Below are 23,703 nucleotides of genomic sequence, written 5' to 3' on the forward strand. Positions count from 1 at the left end.
CCCAGTGGTTGAGTGTTGACCCATTCACTAAGAGGTCACTGGTTCAATTCCCAGTCAATTCCCAGAGTAGATGGCCAAATTTCGGACTGGATCGATGTTGACTTTCCCATTGATGTTTCTTTCTCTCTTTCCCTCTCCCTTCCTCTCTCTCTAAAAATCAATTTTAAAAACATAAAAAAATTATAATTAATAAATAAAAACTCAGTTACATTGCCAGCTCTTGGAACCATTCAGTATTAAGGTGTGAAGTTGGGGTGTGGTCCTCCAGGGTGAGGTAAATGCTCTAAGCCTTTGACTAATATAAGGTAATACGTTCTCTTCTTGGGGAACAAAGGAGTGGAAATGAGGGTTATGCCTCCCACAGTTTGACCAAATGGTCCTTACGCAAAGTATTTATTTCCTGTCCCCATGACTTTTGGGCTTTGTTAGTTTAGCAGTCTTAATGATTAAAGTAAGAACACATCCATCAGGGACATAGAACCTTGTGGATTAGACAAGTAGAAATGTCTTTCATTCTGAAAATAAAGGATGACGATTTAGGGGAGAAGATAGGATTACAGACAGCAGTTTGAGGGTCATCAGATATCAGATGTAAAGCATAAGAGTAGATTAATCCTCTGAAGGAGAGTGCAGATTGAGCAGCAGCCAAAGACTCTGTCCTGGGACATCCCACAGTCAGAGGCTGGAAGAATGCCACAGTAGATTGTCACATGAACACTACTAGAATAAAGCAGAGTACATGGAAAATAATTCACCAAGCATGTATTGAGTGATCTCTGATATGGTCACTGAGCTAGATACTGACAGCATATATTTTTCATACAGGGTGGGATAAAAGTAGGTCTACAGATGTTTGTATGAAAAATTATACAAGAATAAAGTCACAACTGTAAACCTACTTTTGTTCCACCCTGTACTTAACAACAAAGAATGTGCTAAAAGAATCACTACAAAATCCAAGGCCACTCGCTATCCTGAGACCATTCAATACTGTTTTAGAAGAAATTACTTGTAATACTATAGCATATTCAGTAGAGGGCACTAGGTGATCAAGATAGTTTCGAACTTCAAGTTATCAAAATAGTTAATAGGAGCATCTTTCAGAACTACGTAGTCATGATTTTATTTTATTTTATTTTTTTTAATATATTTTATTGATTTTTTACAGAGAGGAAGGGAGAGGGATAGAGAGTTAGAAACATCGATGAGAGAGAAACATCGATCAGCTGCCTCCTGCACATCTCCCACTGGGGATATGCCCGCAACCAAGGTACATGCCCTTGACCGGAATCGAACCCAGGACCCTTCAGTCCGCAGGCCGACGCTCTATCCACTGAGCCAAACCGGTTTCGGCGTGATTTTAAAAAACATATCAAGTGTTCCAAAAATGAAACAAGCCTTAAATCAAAAAATAAAAAGGTTTGATGTATTAATATTGGGGAGATCACTAGGTTCAATATTCTAGATGCTTGCATAATTACAGATTTTTTTGTGCGATTCTATTCATAAAATAATTTCCATTACTTATTTGCAATTCTCTATTAGGAAATGCACTTATGAAAAAGATGGTTTAGAGCAGTGGTTCTCAACCTTCCTAATGCCGCGACCCTTTAATACAGTTCCTTATGTTGTGGTGACCCCCAATTTCATTGTTACAAATTGAACATAATTAAAGCATAGTGATTAATCACAAAAACAATATGTAATTATATATGTGTTTTCTGATGGTCTTAGGCGACCCCTGTGAAAGGGTCGTTTGACCCCCCAAAGGGGTCGCGACTCACAGGTTGAGAACCGCTGGTTTAGAGTATTAGAATAAGCCTTGGGTCAAAAGGCAAAGGGCTTGAATCTGAGATCACTTCCCCCTGCCTACTCCTACCCATCGTCTTTTGCTAATCATATGGCCTGGTGGCAAATTACTTAATCTCCATTTCCATACCTCTAAAATAGTATAATTTCTCCTTCTCCTCTGTTTATGAATGTGAAAATGTGTTGCAAAGTGTTGTAAATATGTAAGGTATATTAAAGTACTGTATAAAAAGTCAAGCTGTTAGAAAAAATAGCACTGTTAGTTTTCCCCAAAGCTGAGATGGCATCCCAGGTCCAGGGCCTCATCTCTGAAGATTGTAGGGTTGCTATTAATCACGTGGCATCTTATGAGCTGCGTGTCAGTGATGCTTCTTTATCTACGGCCTGTTATTACAATGAAGACACCTCTTTTTGCAAAGGGAACATGTCAAACAGTTCCTAAGACCTCTAAGAAAACGTGGAGGTAAAACCTGCCTTCCAGTGATTAACAGGCTTGATATAAATAACTGGGGAGCTGGCATACAAGCTCTAGAGTCTGCTCTGGAGTTTGGAGAACAAGTTAAACAAGCTCCTGTTAGACCTGAAGACTGTGGCTTCTGCCAACAGTGAAACCAATCTCTCACGCTTCCCAGAAAAGTAGTTGGATAAACAGAAGAGGAACACAGGCTGACTGGAGCACCAGCTTGTATATCATAGGGGATTAGAAAAGCAGGCCCAGCAGAAGACACATTTTAAAAGCCTGCTGAAGTGTCAGGTAAAGGGACCTAACATCTGAAGGCAACAAAGCAAGTCCACCCATTGTAGTAGGTCCCAAATCAGCTACTTAAAAATCTCAGTGTTCTCCATTTGACAGAAGACTGCTTTCCTTCATCGTTGTGTGTACAAATAAGTTTTTGCATTTTTTAAATAAATCTGGTTTTTGCATTACAAATCCAGAAACTTAGCACAATGAGTTCTTTTAACTCTTTCAATGAAAAAGCTCTTATCAAGCACTTTAATTAATTCACCAAATAGTAGGTAAACACCAAGAGTATAGAAGTAAAATTTGGGAGATGTTGCTCCTCCTCAAAATGCTTACCAGTGTGGAAGGTGTGAGAAGGGAGAGAAGGGTCAAGGATGGTTCCTGGTTTCTGCCTTAGAGTACCTGGGTGGATGGTGGTACCATTTTTGAAATAAAAGATACAAAGGAGGAACAGAATTTGAAAGAAAATAAAGAATGCAAATTTGATTTGAGACATGATAAAATAAAGTGCCTATGAGACATCCAGGCAGAGAAGGCAGGTAGCAACTAAGTATAGAGAACCAGAGTTCATAAGAGAGATTTGCCCTGGAAAAAAAAGAGAATTGGGAATGTAATAATAGAAATAAGATGATTAGGGGCAGGGGAACAAGAGAATCCTTTCCCAGGGCCAGACTTGCTTTGCTAAACCCACTTAGAGAGGCTAGGCTTCAAAACTCTATGGGAAGATTGACAATTATAAGTTAGAGAAGTTACTCTAAATTACTCTAAGAGGAGGGTATATGAAGGGTTAGAAGAGAATGAGAGACCCTGTAGCTGGTAGTATTTTGGGAAGGGTTCAAAAATGTCCCATTAGGAATTTAAAATTATGTGACATTCTTCACCTTCTTCTTTCCTTCTCAGTATCGTGTGAAGTAGATTTGTTTTGGGGGGGATGTGACAAAAAATGAGTAGTGTCTTAAGGTTTGTACAGAGAGAAGCCAGACACGGTCCATGGAAGGACAGTGACATGACTGTAGTCAAAGTACTAGGAGAAGCATTTGCAAATGTCCCTGATGAGGGCTAAAACCAAGCAGGACCCAAAAAAGTCACTGTGGTGACACAGGAAGGTCTCTGATAATGTCAATTCTCTTCTAAAAAATGTTTTGTTGTTGTTGTTTACCTGTTCCTCCATTACTGCTTTCTCTGTATTTTTTAAATTGAGGTGTAATTGACTTACAACATTACAGTCATGTACTACTTATTGGTGGGGACACATTCTGAGCCAGCAGAGTTTTACTACAAACTCAGAAGACCAAATTTATTTTCAAAGTTATTATATTGATTCTAAGTGACAGTGGGTAGTGGCAGCAAAAATAGAAACAAAGTAAAGATTTTCAAAACCTACACTTGAGAATATCTTAGAAGCAAATGCATCAGAAACTGGAAACTTCGGTCTCTGGTAAGGGAATGAGAGGGCTGGCGAACAAGGGAGGAAGGAAGACTTGTTTTCCATGGTATATCCTGAAGTACCTTTTGAATTTCATAGCTTTAAGATTTTATGGGCAATGGAGCCCTTGTTGACATAAAGGCAGGAACCAGATGAGCATAACTTCCAGTTTCCTGAAGATCCTTTGCGATGATGCTGAAGCCATCCCTCCAGCCTTTATTGTGACACAGGTAAACCAAACGGCTTTGTTCTCATTTACCACGTGACCACGCTGACTCCAGCTGCCTGTCGGAATCCAGGCTCAGTTGTTTGCTACCCGTGACTCAGCCAGCACTTGTCTTCACAATACATCTTGTCCTGTTGAACCCATTAGGATGCTACCTAACAAAAACTGGTTCCCAGCCTCTTTTAAAGTTGTGGGTTAGTTGACTAATGTTCTTCAGTTTCCCAACAATATGAAAGAGGTTTTTAGGCTGCGAAGTTCCCCTCTTTTCCTTTACCTTCTGCTGCCCACAGATTTGAAGCTTGAGGGAACAGAATTAAAATTTGAAACTATTGTTTCATTTAGCTATTTGTCTTGAATGATTTTGATATATCTTTGCTTAAAAAAATATTGAATTTCTGACTTTTTAGCATCAATGAACTGAATCAAAAGATGTTATTAAATGTCTCTGCCTTTTCCAAGGAGTAAAATGTAACTATTAGAGATAAAATAATGCACATAAACCCTCACCGGGGAGAAGGGAAGAGAGAGGTGGCAGTGGTGGTAGGGAAGGAAGGCTGGAAATGGGAGTACTTTAGCTGATGTCCTATTTTCCTCAAAATATTTTTAAGAGACAACAACAAAATACAATTTTAGAGCCTGAAGTATAGGTAGTACCATATATCAGTGCTATAAATATTTAAATAATCCTATCTAATAAAGAGGGAATATGCTAATTGACCCTCATGCCATCACAAAGATGGCGGCACCCACAGCCAAGAGGGGGAAATATGCTAATTGACTGCCCCACCCTCAAAGATGGCAGCACCCATAGTCACAAGATGGCAGTGCCCAGTCCCCTCAGCCCCACTGGGGCAGGCCAGCCCGAGGCACAAGCAAACCTCGGATGGCCGCTGCCCAGCCACCCAGGGTCACCTGAAGCTCAGGTAACCAGGGCCGGCCAAGGCTTGTGCTGCCGGCAGTGGCAGCAGCAGAGGTGTGATGGGGCATTGCCTTCCTCTGATCGCCGGGTTGCCTCCCACCCCTGAGAGCTCCTGGACTGTGAGAGGGGGCAGGCTGGGCGGAGGGACACCCCCCTCCAGTGCATGAATTTTCATGCACCAGACCTCTAATATATATATATATATATATATATATATATATATATATATATATATATATATATCTCCCTAATATGCAAATAGACCAAATGGCAGAACAACTGAACAACTAAACAACTGGTCGCTATGATGTGCGCTGACCTCCATTGGGCGCACGCGAACATGGTAGGCATCGGCAGCAGGTTGCAGAGCACAGAACATGGCGGGCATCAGCCGTGGCAGGATGGTGGAGCAGGTGAGTGGGGGCACCAGACCAAGGCAGGGCACCAGTCACTGTCATCGGGACAAACCTCTGGTGGTTACTGAAAATTCTTTGCTCCCGTGCACCACAGTCCCACCTGGCGCTCACACCCACTGCCGGTGCCAGGTGCCAGCCCTGATCACCCCTCAGGGCTTTTCCACCTCCCCCTGCTCCTGAGGGGTGATCGGGGATGGCAGCCACCGCTCGCACCCCTGCTGGCGCCGGCCCCAATCACTTTGTGCCTTCAGCAGATGCAAGTGGGACTGGTGTCTTCAACGCATGGGAGCAGCAGTGGTGGGAGCAGGGCTACTGGCAGACGGGACCAGGGGCCACAGTGGGAGGGGTCAGGTAGAGGCATGGAGGATGGGCCAAGACCTGCCCCTGTGCCGACCACAGCTTCGAGGCCCACAGTTGCTTTCAAGGTGCATGAATTCGTGCACTGGTCCCCTAGTATATTATGAGAGAGAGAGAGAGAGATCTAGACATATAAATAGTGAAAAATGTGATAATTTTTTACTATTACTTTTCTGTGCTTTGTTAACTGAACTTGAAATACATTCTGAGTGTTTTCTTTCTCCTGAAAGTATTGTCTTTGAGCTTTTCCAAAATTTTGCACCACAAACCTACACATGGCAACTTTGGTTTTATATTTAAAACCAAGCATGATTTTTAACCAAAGTAAATATACTCAAATGCACAAGATGCAAAAATGACAGAAATAAAAAACTCAAACCCTGGAGAGGTCATTCCATTATTCTGTCTGTTGGAAGCTAATTATTTGCTTTATGGACTGGACCGATCCTTTGTTCCATCTCACTCCAAACACAATTGCACTTCTGCCATCAAACTTCTAATTTTCTTCTCTCCCTAAGGATCTAGGAGATGTGGAAGAAAGAAGCAATATTTCAGCTCTTGAACTTGCCAGGGGCAGTAGGTTGTATAGCATATTCAATGCCTTGGTCTGCTACCCCCACTGCCAGGGACATTGCCTGCTGGTTCCAACCTCAAAACTCTCTAGAAATTGTTGTCCATCTGATGAGAGCCACTTCACCGAAGACATGTCCTCAGAATGTCACGCTCCCTTCCTGGGCATAGTTCTCATCCAATAAGTGGTCAATGTGAGGTTATAAAAGTCTGGCCTCTTGCCTTAAAGTGGGATAATTTTGAAGGAACCCCCAGCTCCAGACTTTTTTGTGGAACAGCTGAGGCCTCTGGTATCGCTGCATCAAAGATCAACTTTTCCCACTGCCCTCACACCCTTCAGGTGTTGTCCCTGGGAGGACTCCTCAATAAAATTTTCTCCACAAGTCTTCCTCTGAGGAAAAAACCTAAGGAGTATGGGTTGATTTTTTCCCCCACCAGAAGTGAATTGGTTTATAGTGATAAGTCTGTACTCTTCTCACCATTTCCCTTTAACTTCCCAGTGGTTTTTGTTCCTTTAACTTCCCGTGGCAGCATGTTGCAGCAGGAAAATGAAAGCTGGATTATTTCTTGCCTTTTATAGCTACCCAAAACAACATTCTGGACTTTTTCTGTGAGTTTAGGGGAGAAGATGGAGTCTTTGAAATTAAAAAAGGCTAGCTGACCTTGATGGACATCAAACTCATGACCTTGTCATTATTTTGCTATGCTCTGCCCAACTGAGCTAATAATAGTTTCATATAGAAAACTTAAAAATGAGATTTAAAGACTATTTCTATAAATCTTGCTATTCCTGTTAATGACAATTATCAAATAATCTACAAATTATATTTTTGAGAGATTTTACATTTCTCAATAGAGTCTGGTTGAAGATGGCAGATTGATCATATGAATGAATGTATCTACACTCCTGCCTAAGACCACCTCTTAACCCTCCAAAAATGAAGAGAATGGGAGAAGAAAGAGCAGCAGATAAGAAATTTCAACAAGCTTTTGAAAACCTGCAATCAGACGAAGTAGTAACTGATTCTGCAGAATAGCCCTGGGGAAAATACATAGTGTGTGGCCTCCACTCAACTGTCTGGTTCCTGTCCAATCATCCTAAACCTGAGGAACAGAACAAAGGGACCCAGAGAAAACAGAGATAATATAGGAAGAAAACTCTTTTTAAAACTCTAAAGCTTTCAGGCTCACTTTCCCTCTCAGGAGCACACCAAAGGCACCTTTCCCTTCCCCTTTGGCCTTCCCCCAGGCTCCATACCTTTGTCTTTCTCTCGCATAAACTCCAATGGCTCTTCTTTTGCTTCTGAACTTGTTTCCTGAGCCCATGCAGCCCAGCTGGCTCACCTCTACAACCAAAAACAAAAAAACAAAAGTAAACTCTAAAACTTTCAAGAGATAAGAGATTATATGACACCATTAAAAACAAAACAGGCCCCAGCTGGTGTGGCTCAGTGGTTGAGCATTGACCTATGATCCAGGAGGTCAGGTTTGATTCCCGGTCAGGGCACATGCCCAGGTTACAGGCTCAATCGGAAGCAGCCAATCAATGATTCTCTCTCATCATTTGATGTTTCTTTCTTTCTTTTTTTTTTTTAATTAAATCTTTATTGTTGAGATTATTACAGTTGTTCCTCTTTTTTTCCCCCATAGCGCCCCTCCACCTGGTTCCCACCCCACCCTCTGCCCTTACCCTCCCCACTGTCCTCATCCATAGGTGTACGATTTTCATTTGATGTTTCTATATCTCTCTCTCCCTCTCCCTTCTTCTCTGAATTCAATAAAAATGTATTGTTTTCAAAAAAGAGGAGCCAAGGTGATAACTGAGTTAAGTGATGGGTACATAGGGTCTTTATTATATCCTTCTGTCTACTTTTGTATACATTTGAAAATTTCTATATGAAAAAGCTAGAATAAAGGTAAGCTCCCAATAAAAGAAAAGGTGTTAAATCCATTTTCCTGAGCAAAGAAAGCATTTGTTGGTATAGATCCTCTATTGTTCCCTAGGCCAACTTAGAAAAATAGAGTCCATTTTCTTGTAAATATTTTCCATTATAAAGTCCATTTTTGTTTTTATGATAAAGAGCAGCCTACCTGAAAATAATGAAGACTTATACACCTCAAGGAGAGACCCTCATGAAAATCTAAGCAGGTGCCGAAACCGGTTTGGCTCAGTGGATAGAGCGTCGGCCTGCGGACTGAAAGGTCCCAGGTTCGATTCCGGTCAAGGGCATGTACCTGGGTTGCAGGCATATCCCCAGTAGGAGATGTGCAGGAGGCAGCTGATCGATGTTTCTCTCTCATCAATATTTCTAACTGTCTATCTCTCTCCCTTCCTCTCTGTAAAAAATCAATAAAATATATTTAAAAAAAAAAAAAGAAAATCTAAGCAGGAAGCAAAGTGTTGATGAGTCACCCCATAGCACACTTTTAATAACTAGGACTGTTTTGTTGCCTAAGCACTTTATTTGGGAGAGACAATGAGATTGAGGGTGTAGTTATTAATAGGTTTGAACACTTCCTTCTTTTTTTCTGGGGGTGTTTATTGCAAAACCCAAGTGTTGTTGGTGGAAACCTAGATAAGTCATTATTTGGATAATATTCTCTTACTGAAATTCCATTGGTGGTTTTAGTTAAACAAAATACGATGTTGCCTTTCCTGCTCTAAACTATTTGACTGGGTTGTTTATACATGAAGTTGTGCCAAGCCTACTCTCCCACAAAGGCTGTGTTTTGCTGGTCTTTTGGAGTGATTCATCTACTATATACACATAAAAATTATAGTTCATAAGGTTGTTGTAAGAATTAATTAGCGTTTGCTGTGTACTTATGATCCTCAGATAAAAGGCACTAAGGAAATGCAATGTATCTTCATAATATAATAACATCCGTACACAGTGTAAAAGAATATTGCAATCTTTTTGAATGAAAGGTCCAGTAGTAACTTCAAGTTATTTTTATTAGTGTTTGCAGAAGAATCAAACACTATTTGGAAGAACAGAATGAAACTCGAGATTTTTCAGGTGAACATGTAACTAACAAAAGAAGGAAATTGTTGTAGACTAAGCAAGTATAGCCTTTTGGATACCTAAATATCAAAAGGAAGAGAGAGAGAGAGAGAGAGAGAGAGAGAGAGAGAGAGAGAGAGAGAGAGAGAGAGAGAGAGAGAGAGAGAGTTCAAAGGAGATAGCCTAAAAGCAAGACTAAAGATCCTTGTTTCTTGACATACTTTTCCCATTGAGATAAACAATTATAAACTCATCAAGAAGAGCTTATCACAAAAACTTGATCTTATGTTACTTCTTATTAGTTTTACATGTGGTTGGGGGAAGACAGTTCAAAGGAAGAGAAGGGAGGGAAGGGGGAGAAACTGAGTAAACATCAGTGGACAGAGGAGAAGCCTAAGAATTATTTTGAACCTATCCTTCTATTTCACTGCTCTTGAAAATGAAGACCTAATAATATTCCCTCCTAAATATCAGTTCCTCCTATTCATTCTCACCTACTTCACCTCTGATGGATACCTCAGCATCTCAGATCTGGATTACTGCAGTCAGTTGCCACCTGGCTGGCCTTCCTAAACATTCTCACCCTGTATACCAAACTCATCCTATCTAAACGATCTTCCTGCTGTGAAGGCCTGTTATCATCAGGCCCCCACTCTGCCTGTCCTGCAGGACCTTGATTCAGTCATGTTGTTCTCCTTGGGAGTGATCCTCTCCTTCATAATCTTTAAACCACGGGGATGTACTATCCTTCCCCTCTATCAATATCAACTTAGCCCACTCTTAAAGTTTCTGATCAACTTTAAAGCCTTCCCCGACTATGCCAGCTCACAGTAATCTTTCTCTTTTCTGGCCTTTTTAGTATCTGACCACCTAGTTTGTACCACGGACTTCCATGTTTGTCACTCTTACCTACATGAGGAGTCTGTAACCTCCTTGAGGGCAAGGACTGCTCTGGATACACATTTTGCATGTCAGAGTGAAGCACTTCCCAGGAGCACAGGAAATGTTCCCCTCATTGTCTGATCCCGACTGTGCTCTGCTGTTGTCTCTCTTTTAAACCAGGAGGGTGGGTCCTGTGAGGCTCACTGGCTTTGGAATCAGAGCTGAATGAGACTGCCACCTCTGCTACTTATATTCCACCTCTGCTGCATGAATGTGGGTAAGATTTTTATTTTCTAACATATAGATAGCCACCAAGGCAAATACCAGACATGTCCATCCAGCCCCTGACCCATGGAGACAGACATCAGATCTGGAGAGAACCATCAGGTTGTGTCCTCTGGCATAACAGGAGAAGAATGTTTCATCGGCCACATCCAGAGCCTAAAGGAAACTGACCCGCCAAGTCTTTGACTTCCCTTGCTACAATTCTATCCTCACTAACAAACTTCCTAGTTTTCCAGGATCCCTGGTCTTACTTCATCTGAGGAAACTTAGGCATAGAAAGATTGGCTGCTTGCTCTAGGTGACTTTATAAATAAGAGAGTCATGCTTCAAACTGAGGCAGCCTAGCTCTAAAGTCTATTCTCTTGACCATGGCACTTTATGGCTCCTCTGGTGCAGCCAAAATCAGGGTAGAACAGGCAGGGCTGTGTAACAGTCTGGGGGAATGAGTCGGGAATGTGGTTTAGGAGCTCTGCTCTGACAGGCCCTCTTTGGCAGAAGACTTGGAAGAATCGCCACTGTTCCTCAGCTTTTATTTTTATTTTTTAATTAAATGTATTGGGGTGACATTGATTAATAGGATCATACAGGTTTCAAGGAGCTTTTTTTTTATAAACTGGATTTTCTCAATTATTTAAAGATAAGGAGTCCTGGCTATTGTGGCACAGTTGGTTGGAGCTTCGGCCCATATACTGAAGGGTCATGGGCTTGATTCCCAGTCTCAGGGCACATACCTATTTTCTAGGTTCAGTCCCCAGTGGGGGGTGTATATGGGGGACAACAGATCGTTGTTTCTCTCTCACACCAATGTTTCTCTCTCACACCAATGTTTCTCTCTCATACCAATGTTTCTCTCTCTCTTTCTCTCTCTCTCCCTCTCTCTCTCTCTCTCTCTCTCTCTCTCTCTCTCCCTCTCTCTCTCTCTCTTGCCCCTAACTCCCTCTCTTTCTCTCCTTGGGTGAGGATTGAAAAAAAAAAAAAAGATAAGGAGTATCTTAAAGACAATTCACACTGACCAAACTCATAAGGCACAAATACACAGCCATAATGTCATGCAATCTATTTATAAGTCCTCAATAAATAATTATCATGTGAAAGGCAAGTTCCAGGTAGGACTATGATAAAATTAGTTTAGCTGCAATCTGCTAACTCATTTCGGTAAAGTATGAGGAATCATTTAAAGAACTTACTGAAAACTTGTGCATATTGCTACTTCCCCATTTTTGTCAGTTTCTTTTGACCACATATTTGTTTCCCATAGCAATTGACAGTAATTCCTTAAAAACAAAAGGGCCCTGGGCTTTTTCCTGAGGTCACTGAAGTTGGTCGTTTTCTCAGCCTTGTAAGGAGAAACATAGATGGGGCGGTGGCACCTGTGAAGAAGAGAGGAAGACAGGGACTCACTAGCCCATAAACCCAAGAGAAGAAAGGTCTCCAGAGACATTACTGGATCTCAAGAAATGCTCCATCAGCTCTGGCTGGTTTGGCTCAGTGGTTGGAGCGTCAGCCTGAGGCACCGAAAGGTCCGGGTTGGATTCCCAGTCAAGGGCATGTACCTGGGCTGCCGGCCCTATCCCAGCCCCGGTGGGGGTGTGTACAGGAGGCAACCTATCGATGTGTCTCTCTTACATCAATGTTTCTCTCTCTGCCTTCCTTTCCTCCCTTCCACTCTCTCTAAAAATCAATGGACCCTAGCTGGTTTGGCTCAGTGGATAGAGTGTTGGCCTGCAGACTAAAGGGTCCCAGATTCGATTCCAATCAAGGCAGCCAATCGATGATTCTCTGTCATCATTGATGTTTCTATCTCTCTCTCCCTCTCCCTTCCTCTCTGAAATCAATAAAAATGTATTAAACAAATAAAATAAAAACAAAAAGATCAATAGAAAAAATATCCTAGGGTGAGGATTATTTTAAAAAACAAACAACAACAACAAAAACCGCTCCATCTCCTTTTGAACCAGAGCTTCTGACTTAATTAAAGGTTGGCTTGATGCTTGCTCTCAGATGTACAGAGAGACTGTCTTCAATCCTTCAGTGGGTAAAGCTGTTTGTAACACAAGTAAGCTCTTAGTTAATACCCAAGGAGATGCAAGGTGTGCTTTTTCATGGATATTCTCCTAGGAGATTGAAATACATTGTTATCTAATATATTCCTTGGATGATTTTGAACACTGATGGAATTCTTTAAAAATTCACTCCAACCTTCACCAAACATTTCTGAGTTTTCAACATTTTATTAAAGTTAAAAACCAAATTGATCTTTTTGTTTTATTCCAAATTTTCCACTGAGTGTACTTGAAAATATGTTTTCTCATATCCAAATATATTGGGTGGGTTTTTCCCTCCTACTCTGTCAGCACAGCCTAAGACTCAATTCCCAGCTCTACTACTTTTTTGATGAGTGACCTCGGGACAAGCAACTTGATTTTTCTCTTTTCTCATTTAAAAAATGGAGATAATGAAAATAATACCTATTTATAAGTCTGTGTAAGAATTAAATGAGTCACTCTAGCCAGTTTGGCTCAGTGGATAGAGCATCAGCCTGTGAACTGAAAGGTCCTGGGTTCGATTCTGGTCAAAGGCACGTACCTCGGTTGCAGGCTTGATCCCCAGTCCTGGTCAGGGCACATGCAGGGGAGGGGGACAACCAATTGATGTGTCTCTCTCACATTGATGTTTCTCTCTCTCTCTCTCTCTCCCTTCCATTCTCTCTAAAAATCAATGGGAAAATATCCTCAGGTGAGGATTAACAACAACAACAAAAGAATTAAGTAAGTCAGTACATTTAGAACAATGCCTGATGACAGTAAGCACTCAATTAATATTGATTGCTATTGTTACTTTTTTGTTATCATTTATTGCATTATCTCAAAATGATTTGTAATGCATCTTCCCTAAAAAGCAAAGTGTGATCAGCATATGTTTCAAAAGGCACTTAGCATAGATTTATCTGTGTAGTTCTCTAATTCTGGTTCCATGTGTTTTTGGTGGGGTTATTAATCAAGATCCCAATTTTCGAAGCCACAAGTGTGGGTATATGCCCAAGATGAGTGGATAAAAAAGCTGTGGTACATTTACACAATGGAATACTACTCAGATGTAAAAAAGAAGGAAATCTTACCTCTGTGACAGCATGGATGAACGTGGAGATTTTTATGCTAAGTGAAAAAAGCCCGTCAGAGAAAGATAAATACCATATGACCTCACTTATATGTGGAATGTAATGAATAAAATAAACAAAATAGAACCAGAGGCATGGATACATGGAACAGAATGACAGATAGCAGAGGTAAGTAGGGTTGTGAAGTTGGATGAAAGAAGGTGAAGGGATTAAGAAATTTTTATATGTATCACATAGACACAGACAACAGCGTGGTGACAGCCAGAGGGAAAGGGGGATGGGAAGAGGTGGAGGTGTGCAAAGGGGGGATAAATGAGAAAGAGACTTTGCTTTGAGTGATGGGCACACGATGCAGTGTGTAAATGATGTTTTGCTGAGTTGTACACTTGAAATTGGTACGGTTTTGTGAACCAATGTCACCCCAATAAATTTTAATTAAAAAAAAAGAAACTCCCTCACATAGATAGGATTTTTGAGTCCTTCTATAATAGTATCCATTTTTAATTAATTTTTAAAATTATGGTAAAAAACAATTTTACCATCTTAACTATTTTTAAGTGTTCAGTTCAGTGGTGTTGACTATGTTTATATTGTTGTGTAACAGACTCTAGAACGTTTTCATTTGGAAAAACTGAAATTTTATACCTGATAAACATCTCCCAAATTTCCCCTCTCCCCTCATTGGCAACCTCCACTCTACTCTATTTCCATGAATCTGATTACTCCAGATACCTCATGTAAGTGGAATCATACAGTATTTTTCCTTTTGTGACTGGCTTATTTCACTTAGCATAATGTCCTCAAGATTCATTTATGTCCCAGCATATGATAGGACTTCCTTTTTTGATGTTGAATAATAATTCCATTGCGTGTGTATACTACATTTTCTTTATCCAGTCACAGTAGATAAACATTTGGGTTATTTCCACCTCTTGTCTATTATAAACAATGCTACAATGAACATGGGTGTGCAAGTATATCTTCAAGATCCTGCTTCAGTTCTTTCGAATACCCACAAGTTGGGTGGCTAGCTCATCGATGTTTTGATTTCTTTCCAAAGCATTTCACACTCTCACTAACATCACATGAGAGAACAAATTGCTTCATATCCTTGCAAACTTCTCATGCACTTTTGCCCTGTCTCCAATACACCACAACATAGTGACGGGCACATAACAGGTTATTAAATATTTATTGTGATTGTAATAAAGAAAATGCAAATTAATTTTGTTCCATTCGCTGTGAATATCATTAGTTGAGAACATCTGAGGCTGAATTAGATGTTGCAGAAACAAGGTTACAAATTTGCAGAAAAGATCTATAAATGAACACTTCAATTATGGTCATTGAAATACTCCTGCAAAAATTTTAAAAAGAATCCCTTTTCCATGTAATTTTAGCAAGGAGGGCTTTGATTGCCCCAAATGAAACCCTTGATTAGGAAGATCCTTGTTAGCAAAAGGAACTCAAGAAAAGAAAAAAAAAGCACTTTGCATTTGTAATGATTTTTAGCTAAACAGAGATTTATATGGAACTTTTCCCCTTGAGAAATCTGTGTATTTGTTTTTAATGCAGACACTAAACATTCTTAGCAGAATGAGTAAAACTTTGAGAGGAGTGCTTATTATTTGGGTATAATCAATGAACTTAGTTAACAAAAGGAAACCTACCTTAGGATACCTTCACTTCAGTTTAAGTGAAATGAACACCGATGTACTCTTAAGTTTTGAGAATCTAATGACTAGGGTCATATCAGGGCCCAAAGAAAGAAAAAACATGGATAACTCCATTAAACTGAGTGAAGGGCAACTATATGAGAAATGGGAAAGTGGATTATTTCTGCCTTCCCTGGATTTCTGCACCCTTCCCTTCATAAGTTAAACTATCTCAGTGGCTAACTTACGCAGAAAGGGAATTTTCTGGAAGAACATTGAGTGGCTCACAGTTTAATGGTAAAAAAGGGAACTGAAGGTAGATTTGATAGCCAGAACCACAGCTAAAATCTGTCCTGAAATGGCCTGGTAAGTGTACCACTGCTATTGCCAGTGAATGCTGGACACCACCCTAGGGATTGCTGCCATTGTCCCACCACACTGTGGATATCACCGATGCTAGTGGGATGAATTCTACGTACTCCCGTGTAACTCAGTCCAGATTAAAAGACTCAAGTAAGAACATGCAGTTTACCCAGAAGTTTAGGTCACTTCCCCTCACCCTAGGATCACTGTGGGGGCAGGGCAGAGGGCAGAAGGTGAGTAGCTGGACTTTCTGGCCGCTATAGTAGAAGATATCCTGCCACCCACAAAAATTCTCAAACTGAAAATTCCCAAACAGTTTAAGGAGGAGAAGCTAAGCTATTGGGCAGCCAAAATATTACAAATATTCATTATACACGTCCATCTTTCAGGAACATGAGGAGTTATAAGGGAATCTTGCCCTATCCAACAGCAACTATTGCATCATTTCTGTAATTGGAGGCAATAGGTTACTGAATTACCAATCACTTGATCATTTAACCATACGCATACATACACGAGCACATGAACAAATTGCCCTACTAACTTTTCTTCTAAGTTTACTCGTATTCCTGTTGAGAAAGGGAAACATTTTTCTTTGATGCAGGTTAAATAAAGGAGATGGGCACAGGTGTCACTAAATTGCAACCATAGCTCCTGGCTGGTTTGGCTCAGTGGATAGAGTGTCGGCCTGCGAACTGAGGGGTCCCAGGTTTGACTCCGATCAGGGGCACAAGCCTGGGTTTCGGCTCAGTCCCCAGTAGGGGGTGTGCGGGAGGCAGCCGATCAATGATTCTCTCTCATCATTGGTGTTTCTATCTCTCCCTCTTCCTCTCCCTTCCTCTCTGAAACCAATAAAAAAAATTTTTTTTTAAATTGCAACCATAACACAGCCCCTAACCTCATAGGATAAATCTGACAATAATGTATCTTATCAAAGAAATTACAATTGGGAGAGGGATCCTTTTGAAAAATGCTCTCTTAAAGCCTCTTGCTGAAAAGGAGGAGCTAGCCTGGGGCATTGTTCTCTTTGGCTCCTGAATGAGCCCTTGTGCTTTTTTTTTTTTTTTTTTTTAAAAAAAACACCTTATCTGATATTTGTAAATCAATAGCATTGGGAAAATCTGCCCACCTCTGAATTCAGTTCCATATTTAGCCCTGTAGAGTCATCTGTTTATATGGCAATTACTCATTCAGGAATACTTATAAATATTATGTCTGTGCTGTTGTTGTTTTAGATTAGTAATTCCTTGGAAGGCAGGAGCCCTGTCTGTTTAATTAATTGTGTTTAATAGCAAACATTGGTCATTACATGTAAAGCTTTTAATGCTGCTGTTGAACATAATAATAATAAAATACTTTCCCTGGCTATAGCAAATATAATCTCTCTTCATATAAGACAGGGTGGGCAAATAACAGTCTGGGGGGCCAAATCCAGCCCACTATCTCTTTTTCCCTGTTTTTGTAAATAAAGTTTAATAAAACACAGTTGTGCTCATTTGTTTACAGTCTATGGTTGCTTTTCTGCTGCAGTGGCAGAGTTGAGTAGTTGTGACAGAGATCTCTTGGCCTGTAAAGTCTAAAATATTTATTACCTGCATTTACCAAAAAATGCTGACCATTGCCATGGCCAGGTGGCTCAGTTGGTTGGAGCATCCTCCCATATACCGAAAGGTTGTGGATTCAATTCCTAGTCAGGGCACACGCCTAGGTTGAGGGTTCGTTACCTGGTTGGGGCATGTACAGAAGGCAACCAATTGATATTGTCTCTCACATCAATGTTTCTATCTCTCTCTCCCTCTCCTTTCCTCTCTGAAATCAATATAAATATATTTTTTAGCCCTAGCTGGTTTGGCTCAGTGGATAGAGCGTCAGCCTATGGACTGAAGGGTTCCCAGGTTCGATTCCAGTCAAGGGCACATGCCTGGGTTGCAGGCTTGATCCCCAGTGCGGGGTGTGCAGGAGGCAGCCAATCAATGAGTCTCTCTCATCATTGATGTTTTTCTCTCTCTCTCCCTCTCCCTTCCTCTCTGAAATCAATAAAATTTCTAGGTATTCTATATCAGAATCCTATCTAATAAAGAGGGAATATGCTAATTGACCCTCACACCATCACAAATATGGCAGTGCCCACAGCCAATAAGGAGGGGATATGCTAATTGACTGTCCTGCCCTCAAAAGATGGCGGCACCCACAGCCAATAAGAAGGGAAGATTCTAATTGACTGTCCCGCCTTCAAAGATGGCAGCAAACACAACCAAAGATGGCAGCACCCACTCCCCTCAGCCCCACCAGGGTGCCTGCCTCCAGAGTCCCCCAGTCCCCTCAGCCCCCAGCTGCCCAAGGCCAGCCCGAGGCGCAGGCAAGCCTTGGATGGCAGCTGCCCAGCCACCCAGGGCTCAGGTAACCAGGGCCGGCCAAGGCTTGCGCTGCCAGCAGTGGCAGCAGCAGAGGTGTGATAGGGGTGTCGCCTCCTGCCCCTGAGGGCTCCCGGACCGTGAGAGGGGGCAAGCCGGTGAATTTTCATGCACCGGGTCTCTAGTTAAATTAGAAAATATAAAATAAAACTAAATTATTTAAATTGTGTTAAAGCTACAATATAGTGATTTCTGAGTACAGTAGATCCTCAGATTACTCAGAGACCCATTCCTATGGTGCGATGTAATGCGATTTTCGCCGTAACCCACCTACATAAGCACCTACGTCACTCACATGGAGCACATACACAGCAGTAATGAAGTGAAACAGTAAAAAAAAAATTAAAAGAAAGATAACAATTCCTGACCTTCACTTGTGGTAAATAATAAAAAACATAAAGCACATATGTACATACATCAAAATGACAGAACTTTTTTTTAAATAAATAAATGGGAGCTGGCAACATAACCACAAAAGGACTGTCTGTACAAATAATATAAAACTTTTAACCTGTTTGTCTTTAGTAATTCATTCTTTTTTTATTATTATTATTTTTGATTTCAGAGAGGAAGGGAAAGGGACAGAGATAGAAACATCAGTGATGAGAGCGAATCATTGACTGGCTGCCTCCTGCATACCCTCTATTGGGGCCCGAGCCTGCAGCCCAGGTATGTACCCTTGACTGGAATCGAACCTGGGACCCTTTAGTCCACAGGCTCACGCTCTATCCACTGAGCCAAACCAGCTAGGGCTAGTAATTCATTCTTTTTTTTTTTTTTTTTCTTTTTTAGTAATTCATTCTTAATCTGTTATCTTAGCTCAAGGTACTTCTCAAACACAGTTTCATTGTATTAATAAAAATTTCACTGGATTAAAACAATTTTAGGAGTTTAGAAGATTAAATATATATAATTCAAATTTCAACATAATATCAGATTTAATCTTATTTGTATTAAGTCTCAACCCCCTGAAAAATGTTACTATTACATAACAATAACATAGCAAAAACTTTTAAACAGTAAAATCAGGAAAAAGGAGCTTAATTCACTAGCTAAAATCCTTACAGAGTTAATTTGGGAATAAAATCCTTTTTTTTTTCTCACTGCATAACCATATTATCTTTATTCTACTAGTAAATAGGCTCAATCTGAAGGGAGAAATCATTCTCTATATCTTAAATGTTTAGCCTAATCAGGGAATTTAAAGCATAAAAATGACTTCTTGTAGATTAGTTTTTATTGTAAACACTTCAAAGCTGCTCTTCCCCTTTTTCTGCCAAATGTTTAATTATACCACTAAAGTGAATTTGGGGGGAGCCTCTTCATTTTAAACTTATTTTTAACTGAAATATTGGTGAAATACATTTAAGTTAAAAATTCTATTTTTTTAAGGGAACCTTGAAGGGGCTTTACCAACCTAGGTACAACTATTAATAGGTCAAAGAATTAATAGGTTGCTTGGTTGTAATGGAAGTTACTGGCTTCCCCTAAACAAATTAAGTTGGTATGTTTGCCTAGCAACAGCCGCTCAAACCTTCTGTTGTGGAAGGTTCCCTAGTAGTGAAAAGAAGAGAGGAGGGGGAAAAGCAGGAGCAGATTAATGTTTTTCCTAGCAGGGGACTGAGGCCTGGCTGTTTGAGGTGGGAGATAGCCTTTAGGTTAGCACAGGCTAGCCTAATCCCTCTGTGGTAGCTGGAAATTTGCTCTTTGTAGGACTGGGGCTACTAATTAGTAGGTTGAAGACAAGGTTACAGATTTAGTTCACTTCAAAGGCAGTCATTTCCAATCAATAGGAAAACATCAGTGGGGCTTCTAAAAAGAAGCTGAAATCCCAGTAGCAGGAGGGTGGTAGCAATTAAAAAGAACTCTCCCCTGCTCAGAGTTAAGGAAGGTGTGTGATGTACTATTTACAGAAAATATAAAAACACTATCTGTCATAGTGACTGGATTTTATCACCTTAAGGGCAGAAGCGTCTCTAAATATAGCACAGGACTTTCCTTGGTATTGGTGATGCAGGCAGTGAAGAAAGGATGGGAAAGCAACATCTCTGCGCTCTTAGCCAAGATCTGGGGCAAACACACACACACACACACACACACACACACACACACACGCACGCACGCGCGCACACACACACACACACACACACACACACACACCACAACACAGAAATGGGGATGACAGTGCAGAGAACTATTAACTGGGTGCTTATTTGAGGACGATCTCGCTTCTCTATTCTAATAAAACCATTTATTTTGAAATTAGATCTGCATCGTATGAAAAGCAATCCATTTCTCTCACTTCTTAAAAGCTAGGATCTGGCTAAACTGAATGGCCTTGCAGGGGTCTCCCATTACCCGGAAGCAGCATGGCTCCTTCTCCATAAGGGAGAAGAAACTTTCAGCCTTCTCGAGGTTGGCTCTCAGGTCCGGGAGCCATTCCAGGGGCCGAATCTTTTCCTGTCCCCGCTCTGTGCCCCTTGCCCCCCCCCCCCCCCCCCCCCCCCCCAGAGAGCTCTTCCCTTCCCAGGGGCCTGGGGACACCTTCTGGGGCAGCAAGTGTGCAGGCCTTTGGGCCGCTTCGCCCTGTTGCGAGGCCGAACTCTTTGGGGACTTGCGAGCGGTGGCTGGGGCAAAGCTGTTGTGATAGAGAATCTGGGTAAAATGAAGTAAGAACAAATGCTTCTGGGGCGGGTGAGGCGACCCGTGGCAAAGCAACAAGAATGGAGGGGCAAGGGCTGCGAAAGCCACGCGGGTAGAGGTAGTGCGGGACGGGAGGGCAACGTCGGGAATTTTCCAATTCACCTTCGCCGTCGGGCCACCTGCTGGCTGGGCGCGGAGGCGCTGGGGGCCGGGCCGGGCGAACCCGGGAGCAGTTCTTCCGCTCCGGCGCGGTGCGCTCGGGCTCCGGGCGGTGCGCGTCGCCGGCCTCTCCGTCGGGCGTGGCGTCGGCGGACCGTGACTCAGAGCGACCCTCCCGCGCCCGCGCCCGCCCCGCCCCGCCTCCGCTGACTCCGCCCTTCGCTAGCCCCGCCCCGTCTGCCACGCCCTCCGCTCGCCCCGCCCCGGAAGGTGGGGCCTCGCCCTGGTCCCCGCCCAGTCTCCGGGGCGGGCGCGGGAGCCTGAGGAAGAGGAAGGGGACGAAGACTAGAGCGACCGGGCGGAGGAGGAGGAGGAGGAGGAGGAGGAAGAGGAGGCCGACCAACAAGATGGCCCCTGCTGCCCAAGCGGCCTCCGCAGCAGCAGGTGGGGGGCCGCAGGCGGCACTGGCGGTGGCGGCGGCCGGGGCCCGGCGGCCTGGGACAGAGTCGGAGTCGACGGTGGCGGCGGCGGCGGCGGCGGTGGCGGTGGCTGCCGCGGCGGTGGCGACGGCCGCCGGGACTCGGAGCTGAGAGGAGCTTCTGCTCGGACCAGCGCGGTGAGCGGCGGCGGCGGCCCGGGGAGCTAGCGGGGCGGCCCGGGCTCGGTCGGGAACAATGGGCAGCGGCGGCGAGGAAGGGGTTGTCCCCGCCCGTCCTCTGCTCCTGGGCCGCGTCCTCCCGCCCGGCCGGCCTCGGGCCCCGCCGGCGGCCGGGGACTAGTTCGTGGCCAGCGGCCTCTAGGCCTCGGCCAGCCGCCTGGAGGGCCTGCGGGGCGGGTAGGCCGTGGGAGGTGCGGACGCTGCTCGGGACCTGGGGAGGGCGAGCGAGGCTGCGGCCGGAGGGAGGGGGCCAGCCGGCTGCCCAGCTGCTCCGAGACTGCGAGGCCGGGCTGGGAGGGGACAGCGCCCGGGAAACGCTGCTGGACCCCCCCCCCCCGCCCCCAGTCTGCGGGGTGGGGGAGGTGAAGGCGTCTGTAAACAGGCGCCGCCTCTGCCTCCCTGCTCCTCGGATCTGCTCCCTTCCCCGGCCCAGGGGGGTTTACAGCGTCTCTTTCCGTAGAGATCGATCCAGATAGTCGTCTTTCTTCCTGGTGGCGAGAGAGGGAAATCGTAGATGCAGGTGTCTTTTTAAAAAAATGTAAGTGCAGCACCAAAAAGTGTGCACGGTGGAAGGTGATGGTTAGCTGGCAGGATGGACAGGGATGGAGGTCTGGAGCCCGGCGCTCCCCTTTACGCATCTCCAGGGATCAGTTATCGCTTAACATCGGCGACGCCCACGTCCCGGTGCAAGTGGAACAGGGCGCTTTGGGAGCGCTCGGGATGTAACTCTTGACGTCCCAGAATAGTCCCTGACACTGGAAACAAAGCCGCTTGCCGGCGACGCAAAGACGAATTGTAATGTTTGAATAGAAAGAACTTTTCTTCGCAAGAACCGAACCGTTGTGCATTATTAATGTGCCGCCTAAGAAGCAACAGCCACTGGCGTGAAATGGACCCGATGGAGCGAGCACTCCTTCCTTCAGGAGGCAGAGTGGTTGGTCCGCAGGCTAGAACTTCTTGTGTCCTGTCTCATGTTCTAATTTTGTCTTTCAGTAACTCCTAAAATTATTCAAGACCAACCCTTTCCTCTGAGCTTGACGTTTGGTTTCTAAAGCATATTTTATAAGATTCCAAAAACGTTATTGTAATTTTTCAAAAACTGGAAACAACTGTTCTGTTTTGCTGTTTAAGCTTATCAAGAAACAGGTATTCGTTATATTTGTCCCATGGTAGTGGTGTCTGAGACTTCCACAGGTAACTACTACTTCTCTTAAACTTAATTTTTAAAGGCACCTACCACATCCATTTCCAAGTGAGGGGGGCAAATGATTCAGGTTATTTCTATTACATTTTCTACCTAAGGGTGCAGACATTATTATATTAAAGTTGTTTGCAATGCATCTAAGAAGATTGCTTTCCACTCTTTTTTTTTTTTAAATATATTTTATTGATTTTTTACAGAGAGGAAGGGAGAGAGACAGAGAGTCAGAAACATCGATGAGAGAGAAACACCGATCAGCTGCCTCCTGCACATCTCCTACTGGGGATGTGCCCGCAACCCAGGTACATGCCCTTGACCGGAATCGAACCTGGGACCTTTCAGTCCGCAGGCCGACGCTCTATCCACTGAGCCAAACCGGTTTCGGCCGCTTTCCTCTCTTTAAGACTAAATTGTGTGGCTCATCTAGTTGGTATTTGTAAAAGGAAGGTTGATCTGTGCAGCGAACATGCCAGTTAGTATCGTCCTAAGAAGTTTTGGGACCATAGCCCAAGAATCAGATTTGCATTTTCTTGGTAATATCTTTAGGGTAAATTGCTAATTAGAATTGTTGTCCATGTCTGTTATAATTCAAAGCATTTTCAGGTTACTGTATATGAAGTTTAATGAGCTGCCCTTACTAGTCAGCCCTTAGTTCTTGTCTAAGAGTTGACAGTAAATAGACTAGCAATTGGATAAACCTGGAGGTTGAACTATCTTGTTTGGGATTGAAGTATAGTGGGTGAATATGAATGACTTTCATTTTATGTGTAGCATAAGTAACTTGTGGATTTTTTTTACTTTTTAAGTGATGGGGAAAGAACAACTTTCACATGGCTCTTGCTAATGTGAATTTCC

The 23,703-nt window shown here is 43.0% G+C and overlaps 2 protein-coding genes and 1 pseudogene across 8 annotated transcripts in view; 2 read left to right on the plus strand and 1 right to left on the minus strand.

Moving 5' to 3' along the window:
• Positions 1–2,089: 2,089 nt before the first annotated feature.
• On the plus strand, positions 2,090–2,577 carry LOC118673286 (annotated as a pseudogene).
• Positions 2,578–6,032: 3,455 nt separating this feature from the next.
• LOC118673290 (atherin-like) lies at positions 6,033–22,285 on the minus strand. The gene is made up of 4 exons (XM_036343900.1): positions 22,091–22,285; positions 20,993–21,764; positions 7,724–7,811; positions 6,033–6,416 (listed from the first exon to the last, which is right to left on the minus strand). The coding sequence occupies exons 1-4, from the start codon at positions 22,283–22,285 to the stop codon at positions 6,392–6,394; spliced, it is 1,080 nt and encodes a 359-aa protein (XP_036199793.1). The 3' UTR covers positions 6,033–6,391.
• The window catches only part of RC3H1 (ring finger and CCCH-type domains 1), a 66,496-nt gene continuing 64,261 nt past the window's right edge, over positions 21,469–23,703 (plus strand). For all 7 annotated transcript variants that reach the window (XR_004973384.1, XM_036344369.1, XM_036344372.1 and 4 more), the window contains exon 1: positions 21,469–21,605. The gene's annotated coding sequence lies outside the window, so the exon portion shown is untranslated. The remainder of the gene's footprint in view (positions 21,606–23,703) is intronic.

The sequence above is a fragment of the Myotis myotis genome, unplaced genomic scaffold (genome assembly GCF_014108235.1).
Source record: "Myotis myotis isolate mMyoMyo1 unplaced genomic scaffold, mMyoMyo1.p scaffold_m19_p_18, whole genome shotgun sequence".
NCBI lineage: Eukaryota > Metazoa > Chordata > Mammalia > Chiroptera > Vespertilionidae > Myotis > Myotis myotis.